Below are 19,186 nucleotides of genomic sequence, written 5' to 3'. Positions count from 1 at the left end.
TTGAACTATTATGTTTTATAAATTTATCATACAACATAATAAAAAATAATAATAATTTTTATAATTACTCAACTTAATAATTTGTTTTACTTTTAATTTTAGCATTTTCAAATATTTTGAAAAAAGGTAATCGTTCTGATGAATTTACTTTAGTTCATTTTCGAGAAACAATATCTAGCACATATTGTACTAAAGGTTGGACAGATATGTGTAGAGATTATACGTCTAGGATTGCAATTGGTTTATTACATGAATCTTCAAAGTACGTTATAAAATGTTATTATTATATTAATTTTAATGCAAAAAAAAAAACATTTAAATTATTTATTTATAAATATTTTTTCAGTATTGATATTTCAAATGTGTTTTCTAAAAGTCGTGGTGCTGGACTTACAAGTACACTAGCTATTGTAGATGGAACACAAACTTTAAGACGGGTGTCTAGTATTCGTCGAGCAACATTCAGTAGCCTTAGCACTACAGCTACATTAAAAAGAAAATTAATGTCAGTACAGATAAGATTTGCTGTGGTGTGTTTAATTACAATGTAGTTAAATTTGTTAATTTTGTAGTATAATAGTTAAATTTTGTTTTCAGGATGGTTTAATAGAAACTTTACGTAGAACTGGACAACATTTTGTGCATTGTTTAATGCCTAAAATAGATGCTGGTTACTCTAATCGTACTGATGTTGCAACTATTCGAGTTTTTCATTCTTTGTATAAATTAACTTCATCTACTTTAAGTCCTATTTCAAACAAACCAAATTTAGATTTTGTTGATATACCTCTACTAAGAAAACAAGTGAGTGCAAAATTACACAAATATAATAGCTAAAATTTATGATATTATATATTAATTTTCAACTAGATGCGTGGTATGGATATATTGCCTACAATTCGATTTTTCAAACAAGGATATCCAATATCAATGTTTATTGTGGAATTTATTCGCAAATTTGCTTTATTTTTGCCTAACAACTTTAAAAATGAGGATATTAACAGTACAATCAAAGATTATCGGCAATGTGTTACTGAAATTATGTCTAAAGCAGACTTAGATGAATCATTATACAAGATTGGTGTTAATCAGGTATGAACAATTTTTACTATTTCAAGCTGTTGGTTTATATTTATAAGGTTCATCATGACTAACAATATTTTATAGAAATATGTACTATACTATTTATTGTGTTAGTAATTTATTAAACTAGCATGCACAGTATAAAATTTTAAATCTTAAATTTTACACTGAGACTTATTCCATTCTATTATATTTATTTTTCTATTCATATTTTTTAATATTCAAGAAATGTGTGACAAATAAAAAATTTCTTAGAAATTATACAAATAAATCTTTTTATGTTCAGTGTAAAGTTCAATTAAATTATTATTGATGTAATTTTTACATTATTTGATAGTATTAAGAATATGGAACAAAAAAGTAAAAATGGCCAAAATGATAACTAAATGCATTTTATCGAATTTCCATTCAATTACAACTGTGATATTGAGTTTGTTGGAAATTATTTGAACAGATGATTGACCTTATTAATTTGTTTTGTCTTGAATTTAATTCAACTAATTAAAATAGTTACAAAATTTTATTTAGTAATCATGAACAGTTAAGAACAACTGTGCACTTATTATTTGTTTTTAAATTACTCATTTTAATGTTTTTTAAATTTTCATTCAATTCGAAAAATTATAATAGGTTTATTAGTTGATATTTAACTAGTTGAAAATATAATTTTGTGTGAAATGTATCTAATATGTGTATTACTAATAAATTAAAAATAAAATAGAGAATTTTTAATCGATTGTATCAATAAGAGATATTTATGATATCGAATTATATTTAAATAAGCCAACTGGCCCATTTAATATCCGAAAAATGCTTGTGTTAAGTATTACAAAGTAGTATACTTTTATTTGCTCAAATTTATATTCTAAATTTGTTCACGTCTTTGTGTACTTGGCAGCTTATTGATTTTTCGTTGAAATCACAGTTTTGAGTTATTATTGTACGAATTTTGACTGACGATTGTTATTTTTGCGGAGACACTTAATTAAAAATTAAAATATCAGAATAGTTAATGCGCCATTTTGTTTTTTAATTTTCATAAACATTATTTTTTTTCTTCTAAAATTAACTGTTAATAAAATTGTTTAAATTTATATGTATATTTTTATTTGATCTCTTGAAAACAATTTCACTTTGGGATTTAAATGTTTCATTAGCAGTAAACGAGTAACATAAACATTAAAAGTTTAAAGAATGTTTCAACAATTTCATCTAGATAATCGAAATGAAATTGTTACCCAGAGGTTAAAATATGTTTAGTTAAGTATGAAATGATTTTTGAACAAGTATGCGTGACCGAGTTGTTACAATAGGAATGAATTAGCATTAAATGTGACAATGGATCAAAGTAGTGTTCTATTCTCTCTGTGCACTTAACTCTATCATTATTTAATATTATAACTCTTGTGTGGACTATGTCCTAGACTATAAACGTTTTTCTCGCATATTGTACTAGGCAAAAATAGTTTGTTCTCATATTACACTGCGCCTTCGTCGTGGGATGGTCTATTGAAAGAGCGCGTGTAGCAATCGGCTTATAATCATATCAAATCAATCATCTACAGAATAGGTTCGGCAATTTAAAAAATGTATACACTGTTTATTTAACGGACATTACCATTGAAAATATTAAAATATTATGTACGGCTCGTGAATATTAATAACATTAACTTCCATATGTTATACTATTAATTATTACTGTACTTGGATAAAAGTTATACCTATTTGAGTATGTATTATTTAGTGAAAAATTATTGGTCGTGAAGACCTCCAGACTCCAAAATAGTTTTTGTCTGATGTATCCAAAATAACAGTATCCGTTTGTAAATGGAATTCACTGCGATTTTTATCTTTGTAAGCTCTCTATAATACTTACCTTACATGAATATTATTATACTATGTATGGCTGTGCAGTATGTAATAATATATAAAAAAATTTTGATTTATACCACCCGAACACGCCTATTAAACTATTGACCGCCAAACAAAAGTTAAAAACGTCTTAAATGTTTCTATGTAATTAAAATGTCTATTTTTATGCAAACAACATTTCAACAATTATTTTCCACTCTTAAACCGGATGAAGAACACGCGTACTAAATATATATATATATATATATATACATGTACTTCTCCTATGGAGTTGTCAACTCTTGTTTTGTTCTTGGTTGACTTGTGATGAGGACCTAAGTTGAGTTAAATGAAACGTCGTCTTTCTCTGGTCTAAAAATACTATAGAAATATGTTTGGGCAATAATTGATAACTCCACACAATACAAAATAGAAGAGACGACGACCTTGTTTCTCTATTGTAAACCAAATGACATAACTAAAAAGTCATACATCTCTGTGCAATGGAATGAAAAAGTGAAAATAATGAATATCATGGTCATCGATGAAATTATGTTTTTTACTTTAGAATATCTTCATTTCAATTTAGGCATTATGTAAGTTATTGTATTGAAATATGATTTTATTTTCATTTCGAATAGTGATGAATTCTGTCAAACTTATCATTGTCGACCAAATTAGTGCTTTTTTCAGGAAATAAATTTGGTGTTCATTTTTTCCTGATGTATTCAAATACCCAAAGACCTTCTCAACAATTACCACACTTGGTATACTTTATTAGCTCAGCTATATTGTTGATTTGTTATCGCATTGTTGTTTATCGACTGATTTCCGTTATAAAAAAAGCTGTAGTATGTACCCATAATTAAATGTATAAATAAAAAACATTTGAACCGGAATACCTTGAATTCCGATTTTCCAAAAGAACATATCGTTAGTTTATTTCGACTATCGCTATCATTAGTTACACAAACTCTGTTGGCTGTTAACCAAATTTTGGAATAATCTGGAAAAATTCAATATAAAATTGAGTTATTTTAAAAGACTCATTTGCATCCACGTACATCTAATGATGTTAAGTAGGGCAATATTCATCATTAAAAGCTCATGAGCTCATTATTATTTATTTTGTTTCCTGTTGTATGTAATCAGTGAGAATAGATTGTATCTTTATTCATATCTGATAAGATTTTAACTTAATTTTTTACATCCGCCTCTGGTGTGTTACAATTGATAGAATTTTCACGCAGTTAATTCTTGATTTACTGATAATTGATATGTCGACTTTTTATTTAAGATTTCTAACAATTAACATTTTATATACTTTCAATTTTATTTCGTTTTTCTGCATAAGAATAAGGAGCTGTATATCTCGTTATTCAAGAAATTAAAAGAAGAATAATTTATGTTATGTTTAACAGATTTTAGTTGTACTTTAAAACTGCATTAAAATAAATGTTAAAATTTTAATATTCAAATCGTCAAGTCAAGCTTTCTTGTTAAGTTTGTATGTGACACATCTGTGTCTGTAATTAAATACATATTTTATTGTTTAATTTTTTCTGATAAATATAAGTCAATAATTGTCTAGTAATAAAAATTGTTTATTAAATGTTTTTTTTTTTTAATTCAAAAGTGTCAGTACATAGTAAAGTTATCTAAGCGCCTATTTGTAGTTTGGAAATATATCAAAATTGACTAATAAAGTAATAAGAACGGACTTGACTGCTAAAAATTTGTGATTCAACGGCGTTCATACAATATAATGAAGATGATCTTGGCATTTGTCCAGAGTAACAATGCTAGGAACACTTCCTATGTCCAATAAAATAATATTTCATTTTCACTGGCCAACAAATTTTAACGGTACTTCACTCTTTCATGTTAAAAGTTACAAGTACTGACAAAGTGCCATCGATATAATCAGCCCACGTTCGTCCCAAATAATTATAATGTCTTGGTTTACATATTGAGCCAAAGTTCAATACACCAATGTAGCAAAATTTTGTCTGATCTAACGAAAAGTGTAAACATTTATTGAGTGATAAGTTCTATTTATATTTATTCTCCCTGTTATTTTTTCATCGTAATATTTGTATGAATTACAAGCGTCGTTTAAAAAATATCACATTTTAAGTGCTCTTGGTAAAGAGTTCAATGAAAACGTCCAAATACGTTTAAGAGTTGTAGTCACTTAAAAATTACTTTTTTCGACACACTAATGAATATCTTCAAAGATTAGACGATTTCATTACTAACGGAATGATTACAGTAAATGTATTTACTGCGATGAACAAATGAAGCGAAGTTGTTGTTTTATCACTGAAAAAATTTGTTTCATTATTTGTAATCAATTTAATAATGTGCAGTTCTTCATTTATTTCTTACACTTTCAAACTTTATCACATGTTCGAACATTTACCATACTTTCTAAATAAAAAATAACAATAATTATTATCAATCCACTTTCAGCATAATTGTATTTCCGTTTGAGTTCTCCTCTCGTGCGAACGTCGTGTGAGTATTGATGTATTTGAGGTGTGGAACGTTATGTCACGTTTTTTATTTTTTGCAAGACAATTGTTATTATTATTGTTGTACACGGTGTGTTTACCACGTCAATGATTATGTTTGGGCTCCACACGGTTGGGCCGAGTCGTGTAATGTTATGACGACGAAGGTCGTCGTTCGGGCGCGAAACCAGTTTTCATGTATGTGCGCCGCCTGAATGGACCGCGTCGAATGCCTCGTCGTCGCCGGCGGACGGGCTCGCGCCTCCCGGACAGTTATATCGGCCAGTCCGAACGCACCGGATGTGTGGACGGTTGTAAGTCTTGTGTCAGTCCGTCGCGGTTGTGCCGTTGCAATGGTGTTCTGTCGAGTCATATGTTAGACCTGTTGTTATTGTCGTCGGCCCTGTGGTTCCAGTGGATCGCTTGGCCCGTTGTTTTTGTTTTTTTAGCAGTGTTATTAGCCATGCCTCCTCTGAACGATGGCGGTCGCGTACGCGAAGCAAAAAGAGCGCTGCTCGGCAGGGTGGACGCCGGTCGAAATGGCAGTGCCGCCGGCCGCCGTCGTTCCGAATCTTCGCTGGTGGCCAAAGGCACCGTGTCCAAAATAAGTGAAAAGTTTCAAACCAACAAACCGCCGCCCAAACCAACCGTGGTACCGACTTCTTGTCACCGCACCTCCGGCGTCACTCGCATACCTAAATTCGTGGGCAAGACCAGTGCACCGGTGAAAAATGACATGCAGCGTACACGAGTGAGAGTTTGTGACAGCGCCGAAGAATTGCCGGTCGACAAACCAGCATTTTTTACACCCTTAGCGTTTGTAGCCGACAGTAGTGCTTCTTCGTCGTCTTCTGATGATTCCAGCAGTTGTTCGGACTCTGAAAAATCCGTTTGCGAACAGCGAACGCATAAAGTTGTCGAAGAATCGTCGTCCGTTGACAAACCCGGTTCTCCTTCGAGTTCCGGCTATGAATCGGTCGAAGAAACCACAACCGCATCAATCGTGTCTACCGCCGCCGTTCCGTATTCGTGGGTTTTTGGAGACGTGCACGATGCAAGCGGCGGTGGCTTCACGACGGACGGCGTTGTACTCACCGGCCCAGAAGACAGGCTGGAAAAATTGGTTACGTTCACTACGTCGCTGTTTACAACGGCTTGTCCGGCTTTGACCAGCGCAAAGCCGACACAAGACGTCGACCAACAAACGCCTCAAGCGTTTCTGCCTCGCCGCGGTAACAACGTCCCGTCTATGATTAGCGGCGGTTATCTCTCACCGATTCTCGAATGTTCGTCCACCGAGCCGAATAGTTTTGAAACGGTCGATGGAGACGAAAAGGTAAAATCTTTTTAAGTAATAAAGTTGTTTTGCAACTTAAAAACATAGTTCATTTTGTGTACCAGCTGTTCTAAACGAATTCCAATTGGAATTGTCGATAAGTTATTTTAATGTGACGAGTTGAAATTATTCGTCGTGTCATTACGACATTTTTTGCTTACGGCAACCGTTCGGGTTTCTCGTTGCGTTCGTTTACTTATCTATTTTTGTCAATGGGATTTTTATTTACTGTCACTGGGTCGGGTTAACTGCTACGGTGATTTGTGTCTACGAGCGCGTCATGGCCTCACAAGGAGTTATTCTTAACTTTACGAGTACACGTTTGATCCTTAAAAAGAAAACAGTATTCCTTAACGAGTTTGTTGTTCATTTTCCATTTTATTTTTAAGCAAACAAGATCAGATTATCATTGGGATTTGGCAGCGCCGTTGCTGTTTCGCGTGTGACTTTGTCTTTGGCAAACAGACCGAGTTTCTTTTGAAATTTACCTGTAGAGCAGTACAGGAAAAGCGGACGACAAGTCTTATAAAAAGCGATGGTCCGGTCGTTGATGTCGCGCCGTTGCAAACCGTATTGCCGTTAGGTTTTAATCCGGAGAACTGGTCGGTGTGGTCCAAACGAAAAGAGTATCGTTAAAATTATTCACAGTCCCAACACACGTTTGCGCTGTCAATAGGCTGCTGGTAGTGTGTAACGGGGTTTTTTTATATATATGTGTGCACGTAGTAATACTGGAGGGCGATTGGAATGCAAATTGATGTTTCAGGTGACCAGTCTTATTATGTTGTTGTAAACAGCAAATAAAAAAGTGTTGGGCGTAGGGCGTACACGCCAAAGCTTCTTCTTTGTCGTTTAAATCTCTTCGATCGCAATACGGTTAAAGTCGTTCGAGCGCATTCCGCCCAAGACTTTCTTCGATAAGCAAAAAACAATGTCTTCTACTCGAACTTTCCAATAAAACATTTATGTTGTACAAAATTCATTTGCTGCAGGCTATTACCGACGTTAAAATGCGAATAACTGTTCAAGTTAGTTAGCGCGCATCTCAAAATAGATCTACGAGTTTCACATTGTTTATAGACTTTTTTTTACTACCGTTTTATTGTTCAACCTAATCTTTCTTGTATGTCCGTTCGTTTTAGTGTATAAATTAAATACAATTTTATTTTCCACATTCTTAACCTTATAATATATATAATTAGCGTTATAAACGTGTTTGGATAATTGTGGCCCGGGGACATGTACAAATATTTTTGGGACACTATACATTAGGTATAAAATTTATTTTAGAAATATGTTGAAATTGACAAATGTATTAAAAAAACAATTATCTTGCACGTCCACTTTTAAAAAAACGTGTGTTAAAATTGAACTTAATAGTTCAAACACTGTAAAAAATATCCACGCGGAGTATGATGTTTTTGATGTACACGTTTATTTTACATGCTTGTAGTGACATTGTAAGATTTTTATTAACAATTTCCTGTCTGACGTATGTGTTGGAAACTTGCACATCATACACGGCAAGATGCACAGAATTTTTTAAAGAGCACAATCGACTTTGTATGAAAAGTCTGTAGTTGTTAAATCAGACTGTTAGTTAGGCATCATAGATTATGTGATGTTTTATCAAAGTGTTAAATATCGTAGTTTCTACGCTCAGTGCTCTTATTCAAAAAGATAATAGGAACAAACGAAATAGCTATTTCTACCATCTCGAACGTATAACGTTTCGGTTATTGTGTTGTTGTATATTCAATAACAGGCACCACACTGTATATATTTTTGAATCGATATGACATTTACGTAAAAAGAAGAGTACTTTAATTTTTGTAAAATGACAATACATTTTTTTCCACCACCGCACGGTGAACTCATTTTCGACGTGTGCAATGCGGTTTCATTGCCGTTGCCGGTCCGGTTCCTGTTAATCATAATTGTGTGTACGAGTCCGATGACCTCACGTGAGATATTTCTAATGATTTTTGAATATTTTTTAGATATTTTTTCGAGCTGGTGTCGTGCAAACACTAGAATCTCAACGAGACGAAAAATTATCGGGCGTCATTACTCAACTGCAAGCCCAGTGCCGTGGATACTTGGCCAGGAAAGATTTCGCCAAACTTAAAGTGAACGACATTGCCATACGATGCATCCAGCGAAACGTGAAAAAGTTCATGTTGGTAAGAGACTGGCCGTGGTGGCGTCTTCTAGTTCGTATAACGCCCTTGTTGAACGTGCACAGGACCGAATACGAACTCAAACAGAAGTCCGTAAGTATGATTTTCCGTTTCACCGGAGAGTGTTAATCAAGCGTAGCCGACCGTGCCAGTGTTTGCTGCTGTTTTTATTTTTCTACTTAACGTTTGTCAAATAATGTATCTATGCGGCCGATTTATCAAATAATATATCATTACTGTGTTAATTTGAACGTTTAGATTTTGACCTCGTACGGTCCACACAGTCATTTGACAAAAATGTGTCGTTTATCTGATTACGTCTAAACAAACAACGCTTATGCTTTTTTTATACAAATTTTTTTATCGCCTCNTGTTAATTTGAACGTTTAGATTTTGACCTCGTACGGTCCACACAGTCATTTGACAAAAATGTGTCGTTTATCTGATTACGTCTGAACAAACAACGCTTATGCTTTTTTTATACAATTTTTTTTTTATCGCCTTCCATACGATGTGCATTTTTATCTTTTCCTATTGCTTGACGTGTCATTTCTAACGTGTCCACGTGTTTTTACAGGACGAACTGGATCAGTTGAGAGTCAGGGTAGATAAGCTGGAACAAGAGCGATCTCAGTTGAAAGCTGATAACGACAGACTCGAGCAAAGAGTAAGTGTACTATTCACTCGATAAGCATATTGTTCGACACCGGTAGTTTTTGAATTTTGCCCGTTTGATTATATTGGTCGGCGGCCAACGTGCGTTTCCGTACCCGGCCGGCCCTTCTATTTTTAAGCGACCGATATTTTTAAATGCGAGACATTCAGCAAAACAATAAGACCATCTCTCTTCATTCAGTCGACCGACGCTTCCATAAACATCACTGCTGACCGCAGTCGCCTCGCGCTTTTCCTCCGTACTATCCTCGACACTAAAACAGTTGCTCTTCGTATAAACTTTTAACATGTACACGCCGGCTCTTATGAGAAGACGATACGGCACTACACCGTCCCGTTCCGTTTCCCGTTCCATGTCGCCGCTTTCTTATCGGTCGTGTCATTCGACTACTACTGAACACAGAGAGTTCAACGCAAAGCTCATCGAGCTTCTCAAAGTCAACAACAAGGTTTTTTATTACTATAATCAGTATTCGAAATTCTAAGTAATGTTGATGTTTTTTTTTTCGGGACAGTTAGCTGACACGACTGCCGACCTGGCCGAAGAACATTCTACCGTCACCATGGTATCCGAAAGGTTAGAGATGGAATCCGCCGAACGACAGAGACTCGAGAAAGAATTGCAAGAGGTACAATCGGCTAAAAACCGATTGGCCGAGACTAACGAGCAGCTTGAAATGCAGCTGCTTTGCTTGAGGTCGACCGATCCTTCACTCATGTCTTCTTCGTCGTCAGTAGCTGGTACCGTGAGTGATGACGATAGCGCCGTAGCTACTAGTGATAAGGGTGACCAGTATTATAGGAGGAGGTACGAGAGAGTGTGTCGAGAGTTGGATTATGCAAAGAAAAGACTACAACAACAGCATAACGATGATATGGAACAGTTGGTGGCCATGAAGAAACAGTTGGAGAAGAAGGTAAGTGGTGTCACAGTGAGCTACACGAAACTTGCCGTTATTATTGTTTTCAACTTAACATTTTGATAGTTGGCCGGTGTGTATGAAGATGTTGAAGAACAACGTCAAATAGTTGCTCAATGGAAACGTAAAGTCAATAAGTTGAACGCTGAATCCAACGACCTAAAGCTGATGTTAGAAGAGAGTAATTCTAGAAACAACTTACTCGAAAAAAAACAAAAAAAGTAAGTTCAGAAATTTTGAATATTGAATTAGACTTTAGACCAGGTTTGACGAAAATCAAAATGTGTTGATATTGGCACGAATAGTTTGTTAAATTGGCGTAGAAAATGTTTTATTATACAATTAAAAAATGTATACATGTTATTCTGTGATTATTATAAAATGCCTTTTATAATTGCAAATCAGAAAATTTATAAACGAAAATTAGTATTTAATGTTTTTATTTTAGATTCGACACGGAAATTCATTCTCTACAAGAAGAACTCAAAAACGATAAAGCTCTAAGAGAAAAAATAACTAGAGAAAAAGATATGGCTATTTCTGATAAATTTGCTATGGAACAAAACCTAAGTGTGAGTATTAGATATTTGTTTATTTTAATCATTTCGCATTTAATTAATTGAAACTATTTTTTAATTTAGAGTGTCAGATTAGAGCTAGAACTCAAAGAGCAAAAGGTGGTAGGATTGAACCGTGAGCTACAAGAATTGACTTTTAATGGTAATACTGAAGAAGAAGTAGCAGCACTTAAACGATCAAAACATCAATTAGAAAATAAACTTAAAGATCAAGAAGAAGAGTTAGATGACCTTGCTGGTCAAGTTCAATTATTGGAACAAGTAAAAACACGTTTAGAAATGGGACTCGAGCAAGAGCGCAAAGAACACAGAAGAGAATTAGCTCAACGTGAACAAGAAAATGAAGAGATCCGTTGTTCGGCTGCTAAAAAAATTAAAGCACTGGAATGTGAAATTGAAAATGAACATGAAGAACGCACAGCTCTTATTAGAGAGCGACACGATTTAGAGAGACGTTTAGTGGATGCTGAAGACAGGGAACGATGTCGAAGCATGAACGACCAGGAGACAATAGCACGCTTTAGACGAGATATGAAAAAGCTCAAGGCCCTATTGAGAGATGCTCAAACTGTTCAAGAACAGCGCAGTGATAGTCATGCAAATAGAATAGCTATTCGACAACTCCGAAATCAACTAGAAGATGCTGAAAGTGCCAGAGACTCTGCAATTAAAGCCAGATTAATGGCAGAAACAGATCTAGCAGAGGTCACTGCTACACTTGATGAAGTTCAAGCAACTAAACGGGCTTCTGAAGAACGTGCTGCTGCATTTAGTAGAGATAAAAATCATTTGCAGAGTCAGCTTGATGAAAATGAAGAAGAGCTAGCTGAAGTATTGAAGAAATATCGAGGCACGGTACAACAACTGAGTGCTGAACAATCCATTCAGCAAGAACAAGCGAGTCGCATAGCTGAACTAGAAACAGACAAGACTAATTTGCAGGAGAGATTAGCTGAATTGACGTTCCGGTTAGACAATATGGAGACCCACGGTGATCCAGCAGGTTCATTGAACCTGAAACGTTTGCAATTAAGAGTGACCGAATTGGAATCCAAATTGCAATTGGAGTTGACTACTCGTACTAGGTTAGAAGTACAAATAACTAGGTTAAAAGAAGCAGCTGAGAGATTAGAGAGCGAACGTGAGGCAGCACAGAGTAAAGAAAATTCAGCTCAGGAAACTTTACGCAAGATGCAAAGATCTCTTAGGGAAGCTCGAGAATCGATGACTGAACGAGAGACCAAAGAATCAGCAGATACAAATAGAAAGAGAGCACTGGAAAAGAGAGCAGAACAAGCTGAGGCCGAAGTTGCAACTGTTAAGGCAGATTTAGCTTTAGCTTTGCAGCGAATTGATGATCTACAAGCTGCAATGACAGGCGATCTAGATGATGATGATGAATTTCAGTCGGATAGTGATGACGATGATGATGGAGATAGTGATGATTCTGTTAATACTTTTTTGGCAAATCAAGGAACAAGAAATACTAGTGTCTTACAGCAGAAAGTAAGTTATAATTTATTCATTTTTTGATTTATAGTTTAAATAAATAAAATAAAATTCTAATTTTGAAGTGAAGCAATTTAATACACATTAATGTGTTTATTTTGACAAAAACTTTAAAATATTATTTTGGGGATAAATTAAACATTTTTATTAAACAAATTAATTGTAATCAAAAATAAAATATTTGCTTTTGTATGTAACATCTTGATATATATTTATCATTATTTCAGAGCCTGGACTCAAATTGACAAAACATTTATGAAATTAACTGAATGAAGTTCCCACCAAAAACATGATTTTATTGACCAAACAAAATTTGTAAAGATAATTTATTTGTGAATTATATTAGTAGTATTATTATTTTGATTTCGCATTTATTGTGATTATTCCGTTTGTCATAGCTCTCTATTATATCTTTTTCCCCCAGTCTTCCAAAGGACAAGACTATGAACAAGAAATCATATTATTTGTTAACCGTCCATTGATGACATTATGTCATTATTATTATTTATGTTTATTATGTTAAATATATTATGACGTATATTTGTAACTTTTGTACTGAATTTATGAAATTATTATGTATTGTGTAATAAATGTTGATTTTTTTTCTATGTTGTTGAAATTTTATAATGGGAAATTAAAAGTTAAAAATGAATTTTATGATTCAATCTGCATTTTTCAAAAATTATTTTTAAAAAAATTTAAGAAATTTAATAATTGTGCATCTTTTAAACCATAAATAAAGTTGTTTTATAGCAAAATAATTAGTATTAAAAATAAAAAGGTCCAAAACTGTAAGATAATTTTATTTTTAAAAGTAGTTATTGAAAAATCATTAATTTTGCGCTAGAAATTTTTCATTCTTATAGGACAAATTATAGATTATCACATATGGCATTAATCAAATAGGTAACACTAACACATTACTAAAAATAATGTAAATTTTAATTACACTAAAGAAAATTAATGAATTATTTATTGTAGAATAAACAAAAAATACATTTATTTCAAATAAATTTCGTTAAGTTTTTAATTTATCATTAATTACCAAATAAATATTTTAAGATATGTGAGTAAATCTTTATGACAGTTTCGAAATTGTTTTAATATATCAGTTTATTTTTATAAATTATTTTTATTATTATCAATTTACCAACATAGTAAGATTAAAAAAGAAACCTTATAATTAAAAATCACTTTAGTAGATTTTTTTTTAAACATGAATTTTTATAGAATAGTTAATTTAATTCTTTAATATTAAATGATACTTGATGTTTAATGTGACAAAAATAGAATAAAAGAAATAAAGTTGAATACTACAGTTATGCTAATTTTCTACGTCTTATCTTCTAAGATAAGATATAACAATTTACTAGTTTTTTTATTTTTATAACAACCAGCATAAAATGTTGATCTATTTGACATGATAATTTACAAAAAACAATATAATTTACAGTATACTATTGAGCTTTTTTATTTCATAAACATACATTTATTTAAATATTAAAATTTCACAATTCAAAAATTCACAGTAATTTATTAATTGACCATGTATGTATTTTGTCATTTCTTGAGTCTTTATGTTCAAAATTACTACTCAACGATTTTACTACTCAATAAAAAAATTATGTCGAGAAGTATATAAATGCTTTATGATAATAATACATGTTTTTATGTTTTTTATAAATATTTAAGAAAATGAATAACTGCACATCTTTTAAACTTTAAATAAAGTCGATAATAATACAAATTTTAATAATTTACACAAACCAAAAAAAATGTAATTTATAACAAATAAGAGGAAAATCAAAATGTAATTTGTACTATTTAATGATGGTAAATGAAAATAGATGACAAAGAGTAATTTATCAGTCATCATTCTGTCTAGACTCTATAAAGAATTTAAGTCTATCAATAACTGTTGACCACGACTCTGGACGTTCCACCTGAACACAAAATATGTACATTTTAATTCAATAACAATAAAAACATAAAAATATTTTACACTGAAATTATAAAAATATTTTTTACTGAAATTACCCTTGATCTGATCCATTTAGATAAGCCAGCTGTACGTTTCTGCTCTGCATATCGGCTGTCTACTAATAATATGGCACCCCAATCGTCTCTGTGTCTGATACATCGACCTAGAGCCTGGTTTAGAGCTCTGTATGCCTGGATTTCATACCACTGCCAGCCATTTAATAATCCTTTTTCTTTGTAATGTCTATTATTGTACTCTTTTTTGTGAGAAACAGCTACTTCTTTGTAATTAGGAAATGGTATACCAACCTATACAGAATTATAATCTGATTAAGAGCTTTATTATAGATATTATTATGAATACTTACGGCAACAACAGCTCTAGCATTGTTGTCAGAAAAGTCAAGTCCTTCACTGATTTTACCTCTATAAACTGCCATAAATAGAGCACCCGTAAGACGGCCACTGGTGCCAGATTGAGCTCCTTTAATAACATTGTAATACTTGTACATGAGCCCTTCTAATTCATCTCCACGTCGAGGTTCTCGTAACACTAGTTTTATATTACTGATTTCTTTCAGCATTCCAGTAAGTTGCCACCTTTCATAAAGTTTATCCATAAGCACATATGAAGGCATAAAACACAACACTCCATAAGGGACCGTTTCACAAACATTTTTTAACACTCGCCCCATTTCATCTTGAAATGCGAATGTGTTGGTATTTTGATGTTGTCCATTTAAATCTATTTGATTAGGCCCAGTACTTACAGAGGTCACCCAACACTGGTCAGATTTAATAACATGATTGGCTTCCAATGCTATTGGAAACTGAGTTCCCAGTTCTGACTGGAAAGAGTCCATTGGTGACAAAGTACCTGAGGTGAGGATTATGCTTCGCATAGAAATTTTTAAATCCTCGAAGACTGCCCCTGGATTCAAGCATAAAAAACTAATTATGTTCACCCATATGGTGCGTGAGTCTTTTCTGCTTTCTTTAGAATCATTAATCCAACCATCGACAGTCAATGGCTATTTAAAAAATAATAATAGTTATATTGAATAAAGAAGACAAAATTTAAAATATAAATATAAATAGAATTACTCACAGAATCATTGTATTCATACTTTTTCACTTGCATCACTTTTTCCAAAGAAACATGATAGTCATTTTTATATTTTTCGTCAAAAAGAAATTCAAAAGTTGTAATAATAGATCCTAATAATTGTTTGGTGGCATTGGAAATTTCCATGTCTTCTTGTTTTTTCTTTACGCTATCCGTCTTCTCTGGTGACTTTACTTCTATTTGTTCCCCATCCGTAGTTTCGCTTAAAACAGTTTGGCAATTCACCTATTAAAACACAATATTAATATACAAAAGAAAAATGTATAGTTAGCCAAATAGAATTACGGTTTACTTTAAATTTCTCAAAAGTATCCAATCCTAAACCAAATTCATTAAAACTTGCTACGGTATAAATGCCAGACCATGAAATAACACCTCTGTTGTAGTCATCATATGATTTAACTTCGGCCGACTTTTTATCGATCCATATTGAAAGATCAGATAAATATTGGGCCTAAAAAAATATATTAAATTATTTAAATCAGATAAATAAAAAATGTTTTGATGAGAAGAGGAATTCATTATCCTACTTATCATTTCTAATACATTAATAGGCTTAACATTTATTTTCAAAAATCCTTTAAAACATTTTTATTTTTACAAAATGTAATTAAATATTCTGAATTTTTTTTATATTTACACAAAAAACATTTTTTTTTTCTGAAAGGTTGTTATTTTGAAACTTTCTTAGTGAGCAAGTAAAAGGTACAACTTCTAAAAAAAAAGATGAAAAGGAACATATTTAAAGTAATGAAATTTTTTTTTTTGTTATGATTCTTTATGTTTCTAAAAATTATGGCAGTAAGTAAAAAATTGTTGTAATTAACAAATTAAAAAAATCTTGATTTTTCTGAGGATTTTATACAATTACAGGAGTAGAGAGAATATTTTTTAATTTTTGAGAGTTTTTGAGTTGCTTTCAACTAAATAATTTTTGATCTTTTGACTTATTGTTGAAAAAATCGGTCCAGTAGGACAGGAAAAAAAAGAGACAAACATAAAAAAAACCAAACACATTGTAATAAAATTAATTCATTTTCATCATCTTTTGCATCAATGCTAAAAATGCTTTAATAGTTTTATAAAATTAATTTTGTTAAAAAAAAAAAAAAATGACATTTATCTAGATATTTTCAACTCTGTACACCATTAATTTGATACCTATGCTTACCAGTGCACCGTACTCTGATGAGTTGGAACCCAGACGAGACATTTTTTCACAGTCCATTTTCGCCAAATTTAGATTTGTTTGGTCCAATTGAAGACTAGCGGCATCTCGACACTGATCTTCAATATTGTGAGCTTCGTCTACAATAAGTACATGACCATTGAGATTCGCATTTATCTGTACAAAAAAAGAAATTAACTAAGCGCCTTTTTAAGAGTTAACTTAATACTTACAGTCTTCCTAATAGTAGGATCAATAATATAGTTATAAGGACAGAAAATTATGTCAGCATGTTTCATTAACAAACGAGAGCCGTAATAAGGACACGAATTACGTTTTTCACCCATTTGAACTAATTCTTCAACATCCCATACGGAAGACAAACCGAACGAACTCAGTTGGTTATAGTTACTTAATTTAACACCACCATTATCATGAAAACAACATTTGTCGACAGGCCTTTTTAATTTCATAGAATTTCTCATTCTCTATATAGATATATCATATAATTACATAAATCAAATTAATAAAAATTCAGTGATTCATAATAATTATAAATTGGTGTCAACAATTATTGTTGACACCAAAAATAAAATGTAAAATCAGTTTTTTAATGTCAAGAATTAAACAGTCGGTTTTTTCAACAAAAACTAGATAAGTTATATTGAGCAGAGATATCTTCAATTTTTACACATTTTTAAACATTAGTAAAATTTGATAAAATTTTTTTCATGTAACAAAAAACCGTTTTACAACTTACTGCTTTAGGATCTATTAATTCTCTACACATTTCAGTTTTTGATTTAAATTTTACTTGAGGTGCTAGAACGTTGATGTCTTGAATGCACATGTGCTCGCGACTAGCCAATACACAACTCCTAAAAAACATGATTAATTGAATATAGAAGTATTTTAACATATTACATACATTTAACGCACTTGACTTCTGTGAAGTTTGTTCTTTTTAATTCTTTCACAACTTGAGAGATTTGTTTATGAGTTCTTGTACAAAAAAATATAACAGGAATTTTTGGTCTAAAATTTAAAAAAAATATATTCAGTTATTATTATTATTTAATGTATTTTTCATCTGATTGACCGACTTGATTTTTTTGGGGGGACCACTTTTTGAAACCTCCGGTTCTTCATCATCTTCGGTCATCAAACTATTGTTAGCACTATCATCATTGGTCATAATTGAGTCATTTTTTGATGAGTTCATTGACTCATTATTTATCTTTCTTTTTTTACCAGGTTGTTTGAAAATAGCCATTTCTTCATCTGAATCGCCATCACTCAGAGTAATTGTTTCATGAACTTTAACTGGTGACTTCTGAAAAACTGAACGGACAATATTTGAATATCAAAACATAATACAAATTGAAATTATACAATTCAAACATGAAGTGGTTTACAGTTCACTCAACTAACGTATAAGGACAAAATTATAAACAGACATTTATTCCTAGTAAACATTCTACCGTATAACAAGCGTGGTGGAAGGACGATGGATTAAAAGCACATGATTGTGTGGGGTTATTATTAATCGCGTTTTCTTTTCCAACTTACTTTTAATAATGGCAAACGGAAGAGGGTTCTGTAAAATCCTTTTGTAAAAAGACCCTCGGGGACGATGTTCACCAATGATATACAAATCATTAAAAACTTTTTCTTTACTACTTTTTTTTATACTACCATTAAAAATACACCGACAAAAACTAATGACAGATACAGCTTAGGTTAGTTATGAAAAGAAAAAAACGACAAAAATGTTTTTTTCGTTTTTAATTAACTGAAAAACTTTAAAATGTTGTTTATAACTCTCTAAATTACTATGGCTTCGTTTTATTAGGAAAACTTGTAGAAACTATATTAGTTTTTAAATTGCTGTTATTGTATTTTAACAATGTTCAGATAGTGTTAATAGCTGAAGAAATAATAAGGCCAAAGGTGAGAGAGGACCAAGATCAAGGAAAAATTATGTGAACCAATATTAAATATTGATTCCCATAATTTATACAACTTCTTAATATTTATGTATTTCTATGGTTTCCACATATTTATGCGTTTATATAACTTCCTTATGTTTAGTATTAATATAAATATTTAAAAGACATAAAAAAGCACAAATACTAAGAAGTCATACTTATGAAAAATTATATAAAACGCATATGTCTAATTTTGATCAAATTGATTTAATTGAGGTGTTTTCGAAAATACGATTAATAAAATTGGTTTAGTAAGAATTAATGACATCTCGACTACAT

General features: G+C 31.9%; 2 protein-coding genes across 10 annotated transcripts in view; one reads left to right on the top strand and one right to left on the bottom strand.

Annotated features, from left to right (window-relative positions):
- The window catches only part of LOC126907579 (unconventional myosin-XVIIIa-like), a 33,750-nt gene extending 20,497 nt beyond the window's left edge, over positions 1-13,253 (top strand). For 3 of the 5 annotated variants that reach the window (XM_050688947.1, XM_050688948.1, XM_050688949.1), the window contains 11 exons: positions 103-262; positions 347-530; positions 598-804; positions 871-1,092; positions 8,784-9,056; positions 9,541-9,630; positions 10,154-10,555; positions 10,625-10,779; positions 11,007-11,130; positions 11,200-12,642; positions 12,873-13,253. In XM_050688947.1, the coding sequence (XP_050544904.1) occupies positions 103-262; positions 347-530; positions 598-804; positions 871-1,092; positions 8,784-9,056; positions 9,541-9,630; positions 10,154-10,555; positions 10,625-10,779; positions 11,007-11,130; positions 11,200-12,642; positions 12,873-12,890 (3,278 nt within the window). In that variant the 3' untranslated portion in view covers positions 12,891-13,253. Of the gene's footprint in view, positions 1-102; positions 263-346; positions 531-597; positions 805-870; positions 1,093-5,715; positions 6,784-8,783; positions 9,057-9,540; positions 9,631-9,786; positions 10,088-10,153; positions 10,556-10,624; positions 10,780-11,006; positions 11,131-11,199; positions 12,643-12,872 lie in introns of those variants that run through there. The other 2 variants (XM_050688950.1, XM_050688951.1) reach the window with 2 other exon arrangements.
- A 1,057-nt stretch (positions 13,254-14,310) lies between these two features.
- The window catches only part of LOC126907581 (Fanconi anemia group J protein homolog), a 30,267-nt gene continuing 25,391 nt past the window's right edge, over positions 14,311-19,186 (bottom strand). For 3 of the 5 annotated variants that reach the window (XM_050688952.1, XM_050688954.1, XM_050688955.1), the window contains 10 exons: positions 18,023-18,260; positions 17,859-17,954; positions 17,680-17,797; positions 17,153-17,407; positions 16,923-17,096; positions 16,044-16,205; positions 15,734-15,976; positions 14,994-15,656; positions 14,683-14,934; positions 14,311-14,588 (listed from right to left, as the gene is read on the bottom strand). In XM_050688952.1, the coding sequence (XP_050544909.1) occupies positions 14,511-14,588; positions 14,683-14,934; positions 14,994-15,656; positions 15,734-15,976; positions 16,044-16,205; positions 16,923-17,096; positions 17,153-17,407; positions 17,680-17,797; positions 17,859-17,954; positions 18,023-18,260 (2,279 nt within the window). In that variant the 3' untranslated portion in view covers positions 14,311-14,510. Of the gene's footprint in view, positions 14,589-14,682; positions 14,935-14,993; positions 15,657-15,733; positions 15,977-16,043; positions 16,206-16,922; positions 17,097-17,152; positions 17,408-17,679; positions 17,798-17,858; positions 17,955-18,022; positions 18,261-18,488; positions 18,606-19,186 lie in introns of those variants that run through there. The other 2 variants (XM_050688956.1, XM_050688953.1) reach the window with 2 other exon arrangements.

Source organism: Daktulosphaira vitifoliae, unplaced genomic scaffold (assembly GCF_025091365.1).
Source record: "Daktulosphaira vitifoliae isolate Bord-2020 unplaced genomic scaffold, ASM2509136v1 Scaffold_5, whole genome shotgun sequence".
NCBI lineage: Eukaryota > Metazoa > Arthropoda > Insecta > Hemiptera > Phylloxeridae > Daktulosphaira > Daktulosphaira vitifoliae.
Note: the sequence above shows the minus strand (reverse complement) of the source record. Positions and strands in the feature narration are given on the sequence as shown.